Below are 16112 nucleotides of genomic sequence, written 5' to 3'. Positions count from 1 at the left end.
TTAGTTATGCATCGGCCAGCGTCGATATCTCAAAAACACCCTCACTCCCCCCGTAGAAAAGAAACTGCCCCTCGCTCTTATCAAAGTCCCCACACACCGCCAGAGTCCTTGAACCCTCCACCTGCACAAAACTATCGTACTCCTCCCCAATGACCATCCCAGAATACTCCCTGGTTTCTGAAAGGTCCGTATAGGTGATAAACGGGTTGTACGATGCCTGTGACAGAAGAACCCGCCCGATGTTGTCCCGATAGTCTCCCTGAACGACACTCTCTTTTTTTACCCCGGCTGAGATGGAGAATGCCCCAACTAAAAACCGCCGGCTCCCTATCTCAATCGACGAGGGGTTGGTAGAGACCGTAACATTTCCCTGGCTCTGGTAGTACCCCTCCGGATAAAACCCTTTTCTTTCCAGGTCTACCCCCGGGAGAACAACAAACTCCGTCTCTAAAAAGGCCTCTCCAAGAACCGTTTTTATCCGCGCCACAGCATTTTCCAGGCTTTCTTTGCCCTTTACCATGATAACCACCGCATCAATCCCCACTCCCAGACCGTTATAGGTCGCAATGGCCCCCTTTAATCTATTAAGCTTCTCTGTGGTATAAAGGAAACCTGAAAAAAAGAGAACAGAGAGGTTGTCGGCCACCCAAGCCCTCTGCGGCGCCTCGGGCAAAAGAATCTTCGTGATGTTAAACACACCACGCTCCTTCCTCCCCTCAAAGCTGGCACACACCCCCGGGGCCAAGAAACACTCACAGTCAATTGCTCCAACGTCAATGGCCCCGTCCTCGTCCTCAATCGACATCCCGCCCAGGACCCTAGCCCGAACCATCCCGAAAATCGTGCAGCCCCTTCCCTCCTTGAGCGCCGCAATGGAAACGCTCCCGGGAGAGGCTCTTTCTTTTAAGGCCCGATACCTTAAACACCCCCCCTGAAAAGAGACACTTTCAACGTGAACCTTTCCCCTGGCTACCACCCGGGCCCCAAGGACCCTCTGGAGGTCGCTCACGCTCGCAACCCCCCCGAACAGCTCCTGAGAGAGAAGGAGCGCTGCCCTCCCGGCGGCCTCCTCACTCACGCCCTTGCAGATGTATGCCATCGCCTCTGGGGAGAGAGAAACCCCGTGCTCCTTGGTAAACACCCTGTACGCCTCCCTTGCCTCCATAAGAAAAAAACTGCCGATGCGTCATTTATTAGAAGCACTTGCGGTGGATGATTGAAGGTCCGCACTCGTCGTACTCAGCCTTTGAGATCCACATCTGTTGGAAGGTACCAAGTGAGGCAAGGATTGATCCTCCAATCCAGACGCTGTACTTTCTCTCAGGGTTGGCCACAATCTTCACCTTCATGGAGGAAGGTGCTAGCTTGGTAATTTCCGTCTGCATTCGGTCGGCAATGCCCTGGTAGAGGGTGGTGCCTCCAGAGAGCACAATGTTACTGTAAAGGTCCTTTCTGATGTCAACGTCGCACTTCATGATTGAGTTGAAGCATGTTTCGTGGATACCAACGGTTTCCAGGCCCATAAAGGACGGCTGGAACAAAGCCTCGGGGGCTCTGAACCTTTCGGTGCCAATGGTGATGTTCTGACCGTCTGGGAGCTCGTAGCTCTTCTCAAGGGCGCTGGAAGGCTTAGCCATCTCCTCGTCAAAGTTCTCGGCAACGTAGCAGAGAGACTCCTTAATGTCCCGGACAATTTCCCTCTCAGCGGTGGTGGTAAAGGTGTACCCCTTCTCTGTGAGAATCCTCATCAAGTAGTTGGTTAGGTCCCTTCCAGCCAGGTCAAGGCGTGCAATGGCGTGGGGGAGGGAGTATCCTTCGTAGATGGGCACTGTGTGAGTGACACCATCTCCAGAGTCCAAAACCATTCCAGTAGTTCTTCCACTTGAGTAAAGAGAGAGAACAGCCTGGATAGCTACGTAGAATGCTGGGCAGTTGAAGGTTTCAAACATTATTTGAATCATCTTCTCCCTGTTTTGCTTCGGGTTCAGAGGGGCCTCAGTCATTAGAACGGGGTGTTCCTCTGGGGCTACTCTTAGCTCGTTGTAGAAGGTGTGGTGCCAAATCTTCTCCATAAAGTCCCAGTTGTTCACGATTCCGTGCTCAATGGGATAGTTTAAGGTAAGGATTCCTCTACGGGACTGCGCCTCATCGCCTACGTAAGCTTCTTTCTGGCCCATTCCAACCATAACACCGTGGTGCCTTGGCTTTCCAATAATGCTGGGAAAGACTGCACGTGGAGCATCGTCACCCGAAAATCCTGCTTTGCACATTCCCGAACCATTGTCCACAACTAGTGCTCTTTTTGCTTCGTCTGCCATTGCAGGGGTGTTAGAAAAAGAAAAATATATACTTTAAGGAATTCCCAGGGTGTTGATAAAAAGGCTAGACCAAAACACCCCTTTAAGAACCGTGATTTAATTTATTAAATTTATTAATTAAATAGATCTAGATGTGGTAGTTCGGGTTAGTGGATGACTGTGCCCTACACCCCTAAAACCTTGCACCCCTACAACCCTAAAACACCATGTCGAGTCCCGGGGCGTCTAAAAAATACCAAGGATTTTTTCTACCTCGCAGCAAACCTTGGAGCAGCAAGTGGCTGCTGAAAGAGCAAAACTTGACAGAGAGAGGAGGGTGGCGTCCTTGAAAACGTCTTCGCCTGAAGATACAACATTGATAAAGAAAACCATTTTATCGACTGATTCTTTTAAAGTAGCTGTGTTGGCGTGGGCAATGTAGTTGTAGAGGCTTTCTCCTTCCTGCGAGAGACCAATTCTTTGGGCGTCTTTGGGGATGTATCCTTCAACTGCGCCCTTGTGGAGCTGCATCAGAATATCCCGGGTTGATGATGCATAAATCCTGTTCCTTTCAAGGAGTTGGATCATAAGCCCTGCAAACCGGGTAAACACTCGAGGGATCCTTGTTTGCGGGTTTATCTCAATTACTGCGTTGGCCGTTGTTACTATCAGAATTTTTAAGCTTCCGGCCTTATTTAATGGGCTGTCCAATAGGGTTAGCAGGCACTGGTGCAAAATGTCTGGGCGGTAGGCTCCAGGCACAGCAGCCTTCCTGGCTTCGGGGGTTTCGCTGCTGAGGAGAACCTTGCCTTTGTTTGTTTTGGCCACTTCTAAGAGCGCGTTCTGGAGAACAACCGTAAGCATGGGAATTAAAAAAATAGAGCAGAAATGTCTTTGTTTGTTTCGACCAAGGAGGCATCTAGATCTTTAGTCAGGAAGTTTTCATTAAGGAATCATTCATTATTTGTCTTTATTATGGACAGAGACACGAGCAATGAGGTTGTTTCGGAAGTATTTAACATGCTAAGAAATAAAAACGAATGTAGAGAAGAAGAGGAAGAAAAAGCATCTTTAATAAAAAGAAACAGCACCCTTGGCAGAGCCGACCCCCTGGGAAACCTAGAGGAAGAGTCGTATGAAAAGCCTGCTTACTCCTACGCCACCCTCATTACACAGGCTATTGTCGACAGTAACGAGAAAAAGCTGTCACTTCGGGCCATTTACGCGTGGATCATGAGCAAGTACCCATACTTCCGCCGCCAGAGGGGTGGTTGGCAAAACTCGATCAGGCACAACCTTTCCCTGAACAAATGCTTCTACAAGATACCACGTGCGCACAACGACCCTGGAAAGGGCTCTTACTGGACAGTAGATTCGGAGTACCTGAACGTCTTCAACCCGAACGCCAAAACAAAGCGTCTTTCCGAGGGAGACGGGTTTAGAGACTCTTTGGACGCCAGGGCGAAAAAGTACCAGGGAGAGGTTAAGTCTTCTTTTTCCGAGATTCTCAACAATGAAAAGAACTTCTTTGACTCAATTGGAGTCTCCGACAAGCACTTGTTCTCAAAGTCCTTTGATTCTTCAATTTTTGACGGCAACCTAAGGGACATAGATGGGGACAGCTTTGAGAAAATCCTTATTCAGTCAGCAGATGGCGGAATACAAGGAGAAACCTCGCAGTTCTTCAAATTCACAAAGTAGGCAGCGTGTAGAAGGCAGGGCGTCTGCCAGATGCTGCCATCTTGAGATTAGTAAATACAGTATATTGTTCGGGTTTGTGGGTTGGGGTTTTCGAGACTTTCGAGGTTCTTCTGAAGCGGATGAAACGTTAGAATGGTTCCCGACCTAACCCCCAGGCTTCGAAGCGGTCGCTGAAGGTTATCTGGGAACTCTTCGTCGTAGAGCAGGCTCTGAAAGTCTTTGGTAATGGCTGAAATGCTTTTTTCGTTCGTTGTCAATCGCTTGATTAAAACACAAAGTGTATCTTTTTCTGTAATGGTTACAGTTTGGAAATTGGAAAAACACAAGCCACACAACGGATTGGGTGGAAGTGCAGGAAGGTGTCTAAGTGGCGCTCCCATGGTCAGGTAGTGCACGTACCCTGGCTTGGGCCGCAAAAGCGCTCTTACCTCCAAAACAACCAGTGCGCTAACAATGGCGTTGGTGGTGACAACCGACGGAACGGTGCTGGATACAATGTTCTCCGTTCGGAACAGTTCAGGTACGGGCACGCCGAATGGCTGGGCGCGCAGCGCTGAGAAAGCATGCACCAGGGGCGGTGTAACCTCTGAAGCGTGCTTAAACGCCTCAATCAGTGGCCGGAGAGGCGCTGTGCTCATTCTTCCCCCAAAACACTCGGTGAACGCCTCAATGGCTCCTGGGCTCTGCCCAGCTTCAGCTTCATCTTCACCTTCCAGGAACTTTTTCAGCTGCGGAATAAACTCCCGCACTGTCCAGTGGACACAGTGCTTCCACTCGGTTGGCGTGCCCCTGAGCGTACAAACAGGCAGGGCCTCTTCTGTTCGCGCCCCCGAGCAGGCAAAGCACTCGGTGCGCTTGGGATGCATTGTGTACGCCTGCCCCAGAAACCCCGTGCTTCCGCTCTCAATAACCCGAACGTTTCCAAAGAGAGCCATCCGATTGAGGTGCTCCCTAGCCTCTAAGTTGTCCAAACAACTAACCACCCCGAAAAAGCCCCGAAAAAACGCAGGTGTGAACTCGGGGTCAAGAAGATTCTTGGAAAAGAAGCGGGCGGAAATGCGCCCGCCTGACCGCGTCTCTGTTTCTCGCGCAGCCACCTCAGCCTTGCTTGCTCCAATGTCTGCCTCTCTAAAGAGAGACTGTCGGTTAAGATTGGAAAGCTCAATGGTATCGCCATCTACTATAACCACAGAGCCACGGAAGACACCTACCAACGAAATAAGCACCTCGCACCCAATGCCTCCAGCGCCAACCACTAGAAGGGGTCCTGGTAATGAGAACTCTGGCGCTTCCATAAAAATTTACAAACATGGAGAACACGTGCTTTAGGGACCCGCTTTGGCTGCAACACAACGCACTGACCTCCGAAACAGCACTGAGCTACTTTTCCCTTTCCCAGTTCTACGACAGAAACTGTAACAACGAGGTCCTGAAAATGCAAACGATGCACAACCCGCTTGCCGGGGGCGGAGAGTTCCTGCAAAAGATGGCTGGCATCCAGTACGTCATCGACCACGCAGAGGAGCCCCAGCTGTTCCTGATAAAAAAGTGCGAGCGCCTTTCTCCCGAAAAGGTTTTTGTGCTTGATTACTACTACATCATCCACGGAACAGTCTACCAAGCACCAACGGAAAAAGAAGTGTCTCGCACCAGGTACACCAACATCCTCTTTTCAATGATGGCAACCCTAAACACCCTTCCTCTCGAAAAAACCCCAAACCCGAGCCCCAGTGGAGGCGTAGCCGGAAAAAGAAATACCTCGTCAAATAGGCTAGCAGGCTTATTTAATAGTTACTACACGGAGTTAGGGAAATAGTTCGGTAAGCAACTGGCAGAGACGCTTGTCCCAGGCATCGCCCTTTTTGATGGCATCGTAGAGGTCATGGATCTTTTTGTTAATGGTTTCAAACTCAGCCTCCAGCTCAATGCTTGACTGTCTGCTTTGAACGCGCGCCTTTCTTTCTTTTAGCGAAATAAGCTTGCCATCTAAATCCTTCATGGCGCTAATCCACCCCTTCTTTTTGACGTTGAGTATTTCCATGTAGTTCTCAGAGGTTCGAAGAACCCCCTGAAGGTCCTCTTTAAGCATTTCCTCGGCATCAAGGATGCTTTTAAACTTAGCAAAGATCTCCTGGGGGTCCGGGAACATTCCCTCAGAGGAGGTGAACAGTTTGTTCGGGTTGCTGCTCAGAAGAGAGGAGGAGGGGTCAAGGTTCTTTTTAAGCATGATGAACATCTTAGACTTGATGCTGGGGTATTTGTAGAGCATTTTTTCAATGACCGATATGAAAGAGTCAAGGTTTTCTATCCCGTGGTCAATGTCCTGGTGGCTGCTAAACACGTTCAGATCCTCGGGTGTTTCTGTCTCTGGGTGGTATCTCTTGCACCGGAAGATACAGCTGAGACAGAGCACCAAGACAGAGAGTTTAAATGTCCACTTACTGCGCTGCATTGTTTTGTTCTTATGGCACCATATCCTTATATGGTATCTGAAACAGTGTTGGGTGTGTGTCCGTGAAACTTTTGTTTTATTTATGGGGGTGGCTGAGGCCTTCTATGCACAGAGAGTGAGTCTTGAGGATGAGGCGCGGGAAAGGAAAGCGTGCTACGACCCCGCCAAAGAGTACAACGCCACAATTACCCAGTATGGCAAATTTAGCGGTCTTGAAAAACAGAGTGAAACAGCGCTCCGGCGGAAAGCAACCTGTTTGGGAACAGCCAAGGGCTCGGTCTATGCCGGAACGTGGGGCGGGGAGGTGTTTGTTTACCACCAAGACCTGGCCCTGAAAGAGCAGTTTAGAGCACACAACCAAAAAGTATCAGCGATCAAAGAGTACAGCGAGGCCGTGGTGGTTCTTCATTCAGACGGGCTAGTAACAAGGATAGCGGGTAAATCTGGCATTTCGCAACAGATACCCGGGTTTAGGACAGGTATTTTCCATCCGTTTTTGTCTCTTTGCGTTTCAGGCACCGATGGTGGGCTGTGCTTTTACGACCTGGAAAGCAGCAAGGTGGTCTTTGAAAAGCCAGGCATAATGGACGCCCCACTTAGTCTCCACCCGTACGGGTCGTGCCTCTTGCTAGGGCCAAGGAAAGGGGCGCTCCTGGACATACGCACCGCCAAGGTTGAGGGACATCTGGAAAGCTACCAGATTACATCGTCGCTTTTTCATAGCTCGGGCGTTACCTTAATGGCAGGAACGCGGAACAGAGCGCTGGCAACGATTGACATGCGCACTCTCACGCCCATAGCCCGAACACGCAGCCAAACAATAATCACCCATCTCAGCGAGTATGAAAAAGCAGTTATTTACTCATCAGACACAAGCAATGCCCAGGCTATCTGTCCCATAACCCGAACTCCGCTGTTTTCCTTTTCTTCGCCAATCACCCACGCCGTATCCCATAACGCCACCAATACCCCCCTCTTCTTCACCGCCCCCACCCTTGAACTGTGTGGGTACAGTGCAACAAGGTAGGGTGGTGGTGTGGTGGTGTGGTAGTGTGGTAGTGTGGTTTAAGGTTCAGGCAGTGCGACGTAGTGCGGTTTAAGGTTCAAACACCGACTCTGGTACAGGCACAGGCACAGGCACAGGCACAGGCACTAAGCATCCTCTGTGCTATGCGTGGGGCTGGAGGTTGTGTTCTGCGTGGGACTAGAGGCGGTGATTTGGAAAAAAGACTTGATGAGTTCGCCTGCTGGAGAGTTCTTAATGAGATTTGGAAGGTCCATGATGTACGAGGGCACTTCTTTGCCAACCAGATGCAAAGCAGCGGCATTAGAGAAGTGGTTGCAGTTGTTCTCAAATATGTCGTACGTCTTATTGCTAAAGTTGTAACCTACCTCCTGAAGAAACCCTTCAAAGTCCTTTTCTGTTAGCGAGGTCTCTCCAAAAGGAAGCCTTTCCACGGGTCTTCCAAAGGCAGTCGTTCCCGGACTGTTTCTCTGAATGCCTCCCTGGAAGTAGTACTCTTTCCCAAAGACCACGACTGAGGTGTGCCAGATGCCTTTAATGTCAGCGCCTACCATTTCTTTAAGCATGCTTACAGCCATTCCATTGGTGATGTCATATACCCAGACTTCCACAGCACCCATAAACAAATCTTATTATTTTCTTTTATTTCGCTATGGGAGAATGGAAGTTTGAAGACTTTGAAATAGGCGCATCACTTGGAAGGGGGAAGTTCGGGCGTGTTTATCTTGCCAAAGAGAAAAAATCAGGCTTCATTGTCGCTTTGAAGATTCTTATCAAGTCAGAAATCACCAGCTCAAATGCCACGAAACAGGTGCGGCGGGAGATCGAAATACAGAGCCACCTAAAACACGAGCACATTCTCCGGCTTTATGGATACTTCTATGACGACCTGCACGTTTACATCATCCTAGAGTATGCGGCAAAGGGAGAGATGTTCAAACTCCTCCAAAAGAAGAAAAGGTTCACCGAGCAGGAGGGGGCAGTTTACATCTCGCAAATGGTCCTAGCTTTAAAGTACATCCACAGCAAAAACGTCATCCACCGAGATATAAAACCTGAGAATCTTCTCATAGGTGCAGATGACAAGCTAAAAGTAGCTGATTTCGGGTGGGCAGTCCACAACATAGACAGTAAAAGGTACACCTTCTGCGGAACCATGGACTACCTGCCCCCAGAGATGGTTTGCCACCAAAAACACGACAAAGAGGTTGACGTCTGGGGGGTGGGAGTGCTCGCATATGAGTTTGTGGTTGGCAAGCCGCCTTTTGAAACCAAGGGGTGCACAGAAGAAACCTTCAAGAAAATTAAGTCGGTAGAGTTTACTTTTCCAGATTACCTGACAAACGCGTGTAAAGACTTTATTTCCAAGCTTCTGGTGCGAGACCCTAATCATAGGCTTTCCACGGACCAGATCCTCTCCCATCGGTGGATACGCTCGCATGTAAGGAACCAGAACAGAGAATAATAAAAATTTCTGTTTACAGCAATATGGGCGCAGCGGCAAGCACGAGGATCGGCTACTCTTTGCATATTATAAAAGTATCCCCAAAGTCGCCCGCACACTTAGCAGGGCTCCTTCCCGTCTTTCATTACGTCATTGGGGTTAATGGAAAGCCAATCACCTCAGAGGAAGACATTGGAGGAATAGCTGCATCGTGGGGAGAGGGGGCGCTCAGTTTGATGGTCTATGACTCAAGAAGAGCCAAGACTTTCTCGGTCGAACTAACCCGAGCATCCTCTGAAAAAATGGGTTTTAGCGTTAAGGTGCATCAGGGAACGATGCACCCAGTAACTTTTAAGGTAGTTGATATCGACTACAACTCGCCAGCACTGGATGCCCGTCTGCAAAAAGACCAAGACTACATCATTGCGCATGGGGGTGGGGCGTTTTCTTCGCTCTTTGAGCTTGAGACGCTCATTTATAAGCACCGGGGGGCTGTTTTGGAGCTGCTTGTGTTTAATCTTGGGAGTTCAATGATAAGAAAAGTTGAGATAACGCCAACCGAAGATGGAGCAATTGGGTGCGACCTGGGCACGGGAGTGCTGAATGAGATACCTGACACCAACGAGGCGATTGAGCTGGAAGAGAGCTGTGCAGCGAGTTTTTCGCCACATCCAGCGACCCAAATGGATGCCGAAGCCACCACACCTGAAGGGTCCGCCCTGGAGCAAAAGCTTTACCAGTCGCTAAATGAAGAAATTTCAGAGGAAGTGCCTGAAGAAGTGCCAGGAGAAGTGGTTGAAGAGACAGGCACCCTTCCCGGCGCCAGTGCCACCCCCGAACAAGAAGACCACATCACCCGGATACTTCAAATGAAGCCGCAAACCCCGGAAAAAACAGCCTACTATGAGACAGAGAGCACCGACTCGGCGCTGTTCCTGGCAGAAACAAGCGCACCACAGAACAATCCGCTAAACAGGCAGCACATGGTCCAAGGGCCGCCAACAACAATTCAGAGCGCGCACACCAACCCGGTTGATGGGGCAGAGACCTACAGCTGCCCCGGGCAGGCAGTGCCCGTCCAAGACCCAGCGCTGAGGTACCTCTGCGAGGAAGAGGCCCCCGAGGAGCTGGGGGTGCTTGAAGACGTTTCAGCCAAAGACGAAAAAAGCGAAGAGTTAGAAGATGCATCGTACATGTTCCAAGACTATTACGTTCCTTTTATTCTTCATCCTGAACACCCTGAACACCCCGAAAACCCTGAAAACCCTGAAAACCCGAAAAACACTGCCAATAGGGCAAATGCGGAAACCTTTCAAACAGATTTTCCAGTAGCAAAAAGAAGATGAGCCATAAATAAATTTTATTCGGGACTTGGATGCACTGCAGCTTACTCGGCCTGTCTCTTCCCTTGGGAGCGTGTCTTGGGCTGGGAATCTATATGGTTGCAGGCGTTTTTTCAAAGGGGGCCTCTCTTTACAAGGACATCATGGTTTACTTCACCACGCAAAACATAAAGTGGTGCTTGGCGACGGTCATACTCCACGATGTGTTTCTGACCAAAGATCTACTCAAGGTTTGGGTGGAAAAGAAGTACGTCAACCAGGAAGTGTGGAAGAGGCACAATCTGGTGGTTCGGGCGCTCAGAGAAAAAGCAGCCCCCGAAGATATACTTGCAGCCTTAACCCACACCCAGTCACAAAGGGAGATTTCGAGAGAAAAGCTGGCCTATGCCTGTAAGTACGTCATGCATCTGGCAAGGATCGGGTGGATGCTTGGGGTGGCATACACATATATGGATGCTTGGCCGTTAATCTACACCGTTGTTTTTCTGAGTATAGACCTAGCCACCAAAGCGGCCTCAAGAAGAGTATTCACCAAAACGAGAGACGTTCACCTCAACTACAGAAAGACAACGGCCACCCTTCTGTTTGCACACACAACTACCAAGGTGGACAGTTTAATGCTTGGGTACACCGAGTACACCGAAACATTTTGGAGCACTCTTCAATACTACACATTTTTAGATTCCGTCCTAAAACTAGCAGAGTCGGTTATTTTCAACATATACACGGCGCTCTGTCTAGTCCACTTTTTAAACCACAACCCAGGCGGTGCCATCTACTTCCAAGGGGCCCTTATCAAAATGGAAAAGCTTTCCAACGCAATCATTAAAATATTCTAGAAGATGTCTTTTGCTCTAACCACCCACACCCCCACACCAACCATTACTGTTTATTCAAAAATGCGTTACTCTGTTTTGTTTCTTCCAATGAAATAAGCCAGCGCAGCGCATGTCAGAATAACAAGCCCTGAAACTAGAGCAATTGTACCCCAGTTGTCCACTAACCACCCCTCGGACTTGCCCATAAAGATGCTTCCATCGATTTTTTCAGTGTACAAAGTCTTTGACTGCATAGCAACGGTTTTTGTTGTCTCATCATCAGAGGCAGAGCAGGGTACCTGTACGTTTGACAGAGAGATGGTTAGCTTGTCATCTGGATGTTTTTCCACGTGTGCAACTATCTTGGCTAACTCATCGGGAGAGATGTTGACAATGACAGGAACCTCTTTAGGGTAGGATCCCTGGCAATCGTCAAGTCTCTTCCTAACCAGTCTAAGCAGCGGGGGGGAGCCTTCTGAGGCGCCAATTCTGACAATGGTTGTTAGATTGTTGTTGTCTGTTCCATACTTTACCTCAGCGCACACATCGCTGTCTGGTTGGTTGTGGGTTCTAAATTCGGACATTATCGAGTTAATGGAAAACCCGGTTTGTCCCTCGTCAACGGTGAAGAGTTTTAGAATGAGCTTCCCTTCCTCAGCACCTGTGTTGGAGTTTTGTGCAGCTACGTCTTTGTTCTTGGAGTCTTTGGCTTTAGAGTCCTTGCCCTTGGAGTCTTTGTCCTTAGAGTCCTTGCCAACATCCTTTGGGATGTCCTCCTCTGCAGGCTTCTCTGTTTTTTCTTTGTTATCTTTATCTTTGTTGGCACTTTTGGAAGTTTCTTGTTTATCTCCCCTACCTGCTTTAACTCTGTCAAAGGTGCTAAAACCAAGCTGTAGAAGATTTCCGCCTTTACCTATCTTCTTGTGGGCGGGGGTAGTGGTTTGTGCTTCCAAGGCTTCGGGGTTGGCATCCTTTTTCTCAGCAGTTTTTGTGGACGCAAGTCCCAGGGTAAAAAAAGAAACAAGAATAGCTATCTTTACCAAAACCAGTCTTTTTAACATTATCTAAAAAAACAAAATTGTCATATTTATGTTTTTGATTTTAATTTATCAATTTATAATGGCTTGTGGTTGTGACTTTTGCTTCCTTAAAAGGTAATTTTTTGCTTGGACAGGGGGATGTTTGCAATTGAGGGTTGTTTTGGTGTTTTTTTCATTTAAAAAAGATAAAGACACAGATAAGAGAATACACTAGCCTGAATAAACACGAGGCAGCCTAAAGGATAGCCGCTGCGCCCACGCAGTGAGCCCAAACACAATAAAGTTTGCTCCTTAATTAGATTATGTTATGGAGACCAAGTCACCCACCAGCAGAGACTAAAAGTGTGTGTTTTATTTTATAATTACAGCATTGAGAAAGCTGCAAGAGTTGCAACGAAAGCACACCCAAGGGTCAGACCAGCACTGCTGCTGGTGGAAGAAGAGTTGCTGGTAGCACGGGACTTCTTCTTTGGATCCTTGTCATCGGAGTCATCAGACTCATCACCATCTTCTTGTGCGTTAGACTTGGCCTGGAGGTTGATGCTCTTCTTCTCAGAAGACTTCTTACCCTTTGAGGGGTTGTGCTCCACGTCGTCGCTTTCGTTGTCGTCATCCTTGCCCTTGGCTGGGGCAGCAAGGGTCATAGCTACAAAGGAAAGTACGCATAGGGAAATTAGTACAAATTTTCTCATTGTTGATTAACAGGTTCATGGTATTTATACTTTTGATCCGAAATAGACTGGCAAAATTTTGTTCTAGAACTAACCATTCAGGGACAAATTTTCAAATTCATTCATTTTAAGGTGCAATAAGCCGCCCAAACCGCGTCTATAGCCTTTCACTCGCCCGGTATGGGTAAATTGCGAATTAAATAGAGCCAGAAAGTCTAAAGATGTTCTAGATGTGTTCGGGTGACAGACCACGTGACAGACTATGTGACAGGGCGCGTGTCTGGGCAGGTGTCCGATTTAAGTGACTGGCGGGGATATAAAGCACAAAGAGTGCAAATATATGCTACATGTTTTATTGGCCATTCTTTATGGGCTAGATGTAGTTTTTGTGGGGGTACAAGCAGGTCGCTTCCCTACAAATGCACAGATCTACTACAGCGCTGGAAGAGGAGGCGTTCAGGCAATTGCCAACCCTTCGTATCAGCCGCCACAGGAATCAACCCTCTTGCGCGACCGGCCCCTGCCACCACTTCCTTGCCCCGAACTTACTGGGCCACAGTCCTACACCCATCCAAGCACAGTGCCGCAACCCTATACCACCGACCTGGAAATTCTGAAAAGGCCATTCTGGGCTCGGGTCTGGGCAGCTAGAAAGCTCTTCTTTGTCATAGCAGGCACCTTGTTTGCCGCCATTGTCTGTGCTTTTTTGCTGGTGTATGGGTACATCTACTTCATTAATGACACAGATACCCAAAAGTTCTGTTATGAAAAGTACCTGAACAATAACTATGGGACATGCATTGCTGGCAAGCAAGACATATACTCTTTCAAGCAGATAGAAGATCTAAACCTGTTTCTCTGCGGATATAGCAAGTACCCGCAGAAAGCAAACAACATTTACGTTAATGAGAAAGAAGACGCCATCCTAAATGATGTGCTCTATACGCGAGGGATTAAAGAAGCTCTGGCCTACCTGGAAAATGTTTTGACCAAAAACAGTTCAGATGTTGCCTTGATTCTTGACTTTGTGAGAGTGCAGCACCCCACCCACTACAATGCCTTGAGGGAGCTGAATCCTCAGTAGTTGGGGAACGATTGAGCAACTTTTTAGTTCGGGTATTATTATATTGCCCCACAGGTTAAATAAACTAAAGGTAAAGACTGCTCTTGTCGGATGGCGCAAAACGAGGGGCGGGGCTCTTTGGTTGAGATGGGCTGTGTATACGAAGGTTGTTCGGGGTTTGGAGGGCCTGGGTAGTGTCGACCATCGAGCTAGTTAGTATTAAGGATGTAACAAGCTGGATGTGGTTGTTGCTGCATTTAGAGCATCATTAACTCCATTGGTGTTCTTGTTAGACCCCGAGTCAGCCACAAACAGATTGCCAAACCCTGCAACAGATACCATGGTCTTACAGTGGGGACAATAAAAGCGGCCACCAGGTACGTCTTCGTGGCCGTTGCCAGACGCTGCCTGGTAACAGGAAAAACATATCATATGCCCGTCCATGGACACGAGGCCTACATAGCAGGAGTCAAACGAAGGAAGTGGCTCAGTAACTTTATCAAGGGTAATGTAGCATTTTAAACATGTGTAATGTTCGGATGGGATGCCGACGTGCAGGACCGTTCTTGTTCGGGCACCGTTTTCGGCTGCATTTTTTATCTTTACAACTATCTTCCCAGTTGCCCAGTGGTGGTAGCCGTTGGGCATAATCCAAAGATTGTTTTTATCTCTTGGCAGATTAGAGGTGTGCTTTCTGTTAAGGTTACGGTCCTGGCGCCTAACCTTGATAGCCTCTTCGATATAAACCTGCTGCGATTTGATTAGGATTTGGGTGTTTTTGGTTCGGGTGTGGATAGAGAGTTTAAGCTCTTCAATGTTTTTAAAGCATCTTTCTTCCCACGCCAGGATCGACTTAATGCAGTGTTCTAACGTTTGTGTAGTGTCTATCTCGAATAGGTTTAGATCTAGCCTTTTCACTGAAGCTTTTTCTTGGTATTCGTGTTCTGTCTCCCACATAGCAACAAGGCTTGGGAAATGTTTTGCAGTTATGGTTAGGGTATCCGCTGCAAAGGATTTCCCCACTGCAGGTGCAATGCACCCCCACACCTCAAGAGGCATCAGCATACGGATCCATTGTTTGCTGCCAATTGCTTGTAATGTCTCGGATGAAGGGCAAAAAAAGCCTTCCACATTCCCGCCAATGACTAGGTCGTTCAACACTTGGCTTCTTTTCAACGGAGCACAATCCAGGATGGAAAGGTTTGGTAGGTACCATGCATAGAGTCCAAGAAGCATTTTTGGTTTGAAGTCATCCAAGAACCAAAGATTGGGTGTAGAAAAGTCAATGTTTATGTGTAGATTAAGCTCACAGTCACTTACATCAAGGCGTGCTAAGAACCACCGAGTAGATATGTCAGACATGTTTCCCAGCTCTAGCTGCTTGGTGACGGTATAGACCATTAAATACGGTTCACACCCAAACAGCCATGCATACACCGCCCACCAGCCACTTGGTTGCTCATTGTGAAGATTGGCAACCTCTTCAAACCTTATCCCGGATATTACAAGCGTGTGTGCACATATTGTTCCAAGAGCCAGGAGAATCTTTTCAGTCACCCCTAGGTTTGTTGTGGGGTTTTTATTGGGGTCGAAAACAAACCTGTCGCTAATGGTTAGCTCAGCAAAGGCCAACCCATCCACCAGATGCTCCGGTATGTCTTCCTCCCTGTATTTGTTGAGATGGATTTGGACTGTGTTCTCCTGCTCTTTGGCAATGTACACCTCTTCTCCCACCATGTTCGTGGTTAGCTTGCATCCCGACTTTTCAAAAAACTTGAGTGTGCTCTTGGTGTACGGCGACTCCAGATAGTGCCCTGGGCTTCTCCCTGCTGCACACAGGCGTGTGGCAACTAAGGACGCAAGTATAATTGTTGTGAGTATTTCTCGGGTTAGCTGTGTTGGTGTTCGAGTGCTTGACAGCGCGGCGTGTGTATGTGTGCTGGTGGCTGGATAGGTGTGCATTGTTGGCATCCGTGTCTTGTCTGGCGCAATATTTATAGATGCAATGTTCTGATCGTTCTATTTGGTTTTGTGACTTGTGATTTGGGTCAGTATTGTGCGATCTTTTGATATTTATGCCAACCACGCCTTACTGCTATTTTTAAAGTTGCACTCTTATTTCGAAAACCAACCCAGAAGCCAGCCCGAACCCAGAAACCAAACAAGTAGCTCATGGCTGTTATACTTACAGAGACAGAGCCAGGGGCACACTACCCCACTGACACCTCGCCCCAAGGCCCAATACCCAATACCCAATAC

At 48.3% G+C, this 16112-nt stretch overlaps 16 protein-coding genes across 16 annotated transcripts; 7 read left to right on the top strand and 9 right to left on the bottom strand.

The window, feature by feature from the left end:
- Positions 1-4: 4 nt before the first annotated feature.
- On the bottom strand, positions 5-1165 carry NEDG_02133 (uncharacterized protein; the record flags this gene model as incomplete). The annotated part of the gene is made up of 1 exon (XM_067689551.1): positions 5-1165. One exon carries the CDS (start codon positions 1163-1165, stop codon positions 5-7), a length of 1161 nt encoding a protein of 386 aa, XP_067545708.1.
- Positions 1166-1193: 28 nt separating this feature from the next.
- Positions 1194-2318, bottom strand: NEDG_02132 (actin beta/gamma 1; the record flags this gene model as incomplete). Its single annotated transcript, XM_067689550.1, has 1 exon — positions 1194-2318. One exon carries the CDS (start codon positions 2316-2318, stop codon positions 1194-1196), a length of 1125 nt encoding a protein of 374 aa, XP_067545707.1.
- A 225-nt stretch (positions 2319-2543) lies between these two features.
- Positions 2544-3161, bottom strand: NEDG_02131 (rRNA small subunit pseudouridine methyltransferase Nep1; the record flags this gene model as incomplete). The annotated part of the gene is made up of 1 exon (XM_067689549.1): positions 2544-3161. The coding sequence occupies one exon, from the start codon at positions 3159-3161 to the stop codon at positions 2544-2546; it is 618 nt and encodes a 205-aa protein (XP_067545706.1).
- Positions 3162-3272: 111 nt separating this feature from the next.
- NEDG_02130 (uncharacterized protein) lies at positions 3273-3998 on the top strand (the record flags this gene model as incomplete). The annotated part of the gene is made up of 1 exon (XM_067689548.1): positions 3273-3998. The coding sequence occupies one exon, from the start codon at positions 3273-3275 to the stop codon at positions 3996-3998; it is 726 nt and encodes a 241-aa protein (XP_067545705.1).
- A 47-nt stretch (positions 3999-4045) lies between these two features.
- Positions 4046-5293, bottom strand: NEDG_02129 (ubiquitin-like 1-activating enzyme E1 B; the record flags this gene model as incomplete). The annotated part of the gene is made up of 1 exon (XM_067689547.1): positions 4046-5293. One exon carries the CDS (start codon positions 5291-5293, stop codon positions 4046-4048), a length of 1248 nt encoding a protein of 415 aa, XP_067545704.1.
- Positions 5294-5307: 14 nt separating this feature from the next.
- Positions 5308-5814, top strand: NEDG_02128 (mediator of RNA polymerase II transcription subunit 6; the record flags this gene model as incomplete). The annotated part of the gene is made up of 1 exon (XM_067689546.1): positions 5308-5814. One exon carries the CDS (start codon positions 5308-5310, stop codon positions 5812-5814), a length of 507 nt encoding a protein of 168 aa, XP_067545703.1.
- Positions 5803-6450, bottom strand: NEDG_02127 (uncharacterized protein; the record flags this gene model as incomplete). Its single annotated transcript, XM_067689545.1, has 1 exon — positions 5803-6450. One exon carries the CDS (start codon positions 6448-6450, stop codon positions 5803-5805), a length of 648 nt encoding a protein of 215 aa, XP_067545702.1.
- Positions 6451-6532: 82 nt separating this feature from the next.
- Positions 6533-7477, top strand: NEDG_02126 (uncharacterized protein; the record flags this gene model as incomplete). The annotated part of the gene is made up of 1 exon (XM_067689544.1): positions 6533-7477. The coding sequence occupies one exon, from the start codon at positions 6533-6535 to the stop codon at positions 7475-7477; it is 945 nt and encodes a 314-aa protein (XP_067545701.1).
- A 125-nt stretch (positions 7478-7602) lies between these two features.
- NEDG_02125 (uncharacterized protein) lies at positions 7603-8094 on the bottom strand (the record flags this gene model as incomplete). Its single annotated transcript, XM_067689543.1, has 1 exon — positions 7603-8094. The coding sequence occupies one exon, from the start codon at positions 8092-8094 to the stop codon at positions 7603-7605; it is 492 nt and encodes a 163-aa protein (XP_067545700.1).
- A 32-nt stretch (positions 8095-8126) lies between these two features.
- NEDG_02124 (aurora kinase A) lies at positions 8127-8939 on the top strand (the record flags this gene model as incomplete). The annotated part of the gene is made up of 1 exon (XM_067689542.1): positions 8127-8939. The coding sequence occupies one exon, from the start codon at positions 8127-8129 to the stop codon at positions 8937-8939; it is 813 nt and encodes a 270-aa protein (XP_067545699.1).
- A 23-nt stretch (positions 8940-8962) lies between these two features.
- Positions 8963-10264, top strand: NEDG_02123 (uncharacterized protein; the record flags this gene model as incomplete). Its single annotated transcript, XM_067689541.1, has 1 exon — positions 8963-10264. One exon carries the CDS (start codon positions 8963-8965, stop codon positions 10262-10264), a length of 1302 nt encoding a protein of 433 aa, XP_067545698.1.
- A 29-nt stretch (positions 10265-10293) lies between these two features.
- NEDG_02122 (uncharacterized protein) lies at positions 10294-11100 on the top strand (the record flags this gene model as incomplete). The annotated part of the gene is made up of 1 exon (XM_067689540.1): positions 10294-11100. The coding sequence occupies one exon, from the start codon at positions 10294-10296 to the stop codon at positions 11098-11100; it is 807 nt and encodes a 268-aa protein (XP_067545697.1).
- A 65-nt stretch (positions 11101-11165) lies between these two features.
- NEDG_02121 (uncharacterized protein) lies at positions 11166-12140 on the bottom strand (the record flags this gene model as incomplete). The annotated part of the gene is made up of 1 exon (XM_067689539.1): positions 11166-12140. One exon carries the CDS (start codon positions 12138-12140, stop codon positions 11166-11168), a length of 975 nt encoding a protein of 324 aa, XP_067545696.1.
- Positions 12141-12481: 341 nt separating this feature from the next.
- Positions 12482-12811, bottom strand: NEDG_02120 (uncharacterized protein; the record flags this gene model as incomplete). Its single annotated transcript, XM_067689538.1, has 1 exon — positions 12482-12811. One exon carries the CDS (start codon positions 12809-12811, stop codon positions 12482-12484), a length of 330 nt encoding a protein of 109 aa, XP_067545695.1.
- A 319-nt stretch (positions 12812-13130) lies between these two features.
- NEDG_02119 (uncharacterized protein) lies at positions 13131-13874 on the top strand (the record flags this gene model as incomplete). Its single annotated transcript, XM_067689537.1, has 1 exon — positions 13131-13874. One exon carries the CDS (start codon positions 13131-13133, stop codon positions 13872-13874), a length of 744 nt encoding a protein of 247 aa, XP_067545694.1.
- Positions 13875-14072: 198 nt separating this feature from the next.
- Positions 14073-15824, bottom strand: NEDG_02118 (uncharacterized protein; the record flags this gene model as incomplete). The annotated part of the gene is made up of 1 exon (XM_067689536.1): positions 14073-15824. One exon carries the CDS (start codon positions 15822-15824, stop codon positions 14073-14075), a length of 1752 nt encoding a protein of 583 aa, XP_067545693.1.
- Between the last annotated feature and the right edge of the window lie 288 nt (positions 15825-16112).

The sequence above is a fragment of the Nematocida displodere genome (genome assembly GCF_001642395.1).
Source record: "Nematocida displodere strain JUm2807 chromosome Unknown 14, whole genome shotgun sequence".
Lineage (NCBI taxonomy): Eukaryota > Fungi > Microsporidia > Nematocida > Nematocida displodere.
The sequence above is the reverse complement of the archived record's forward strand: the minus strand, read 5'-3'. Positions and strand labels throughout refer to the sequence as shown.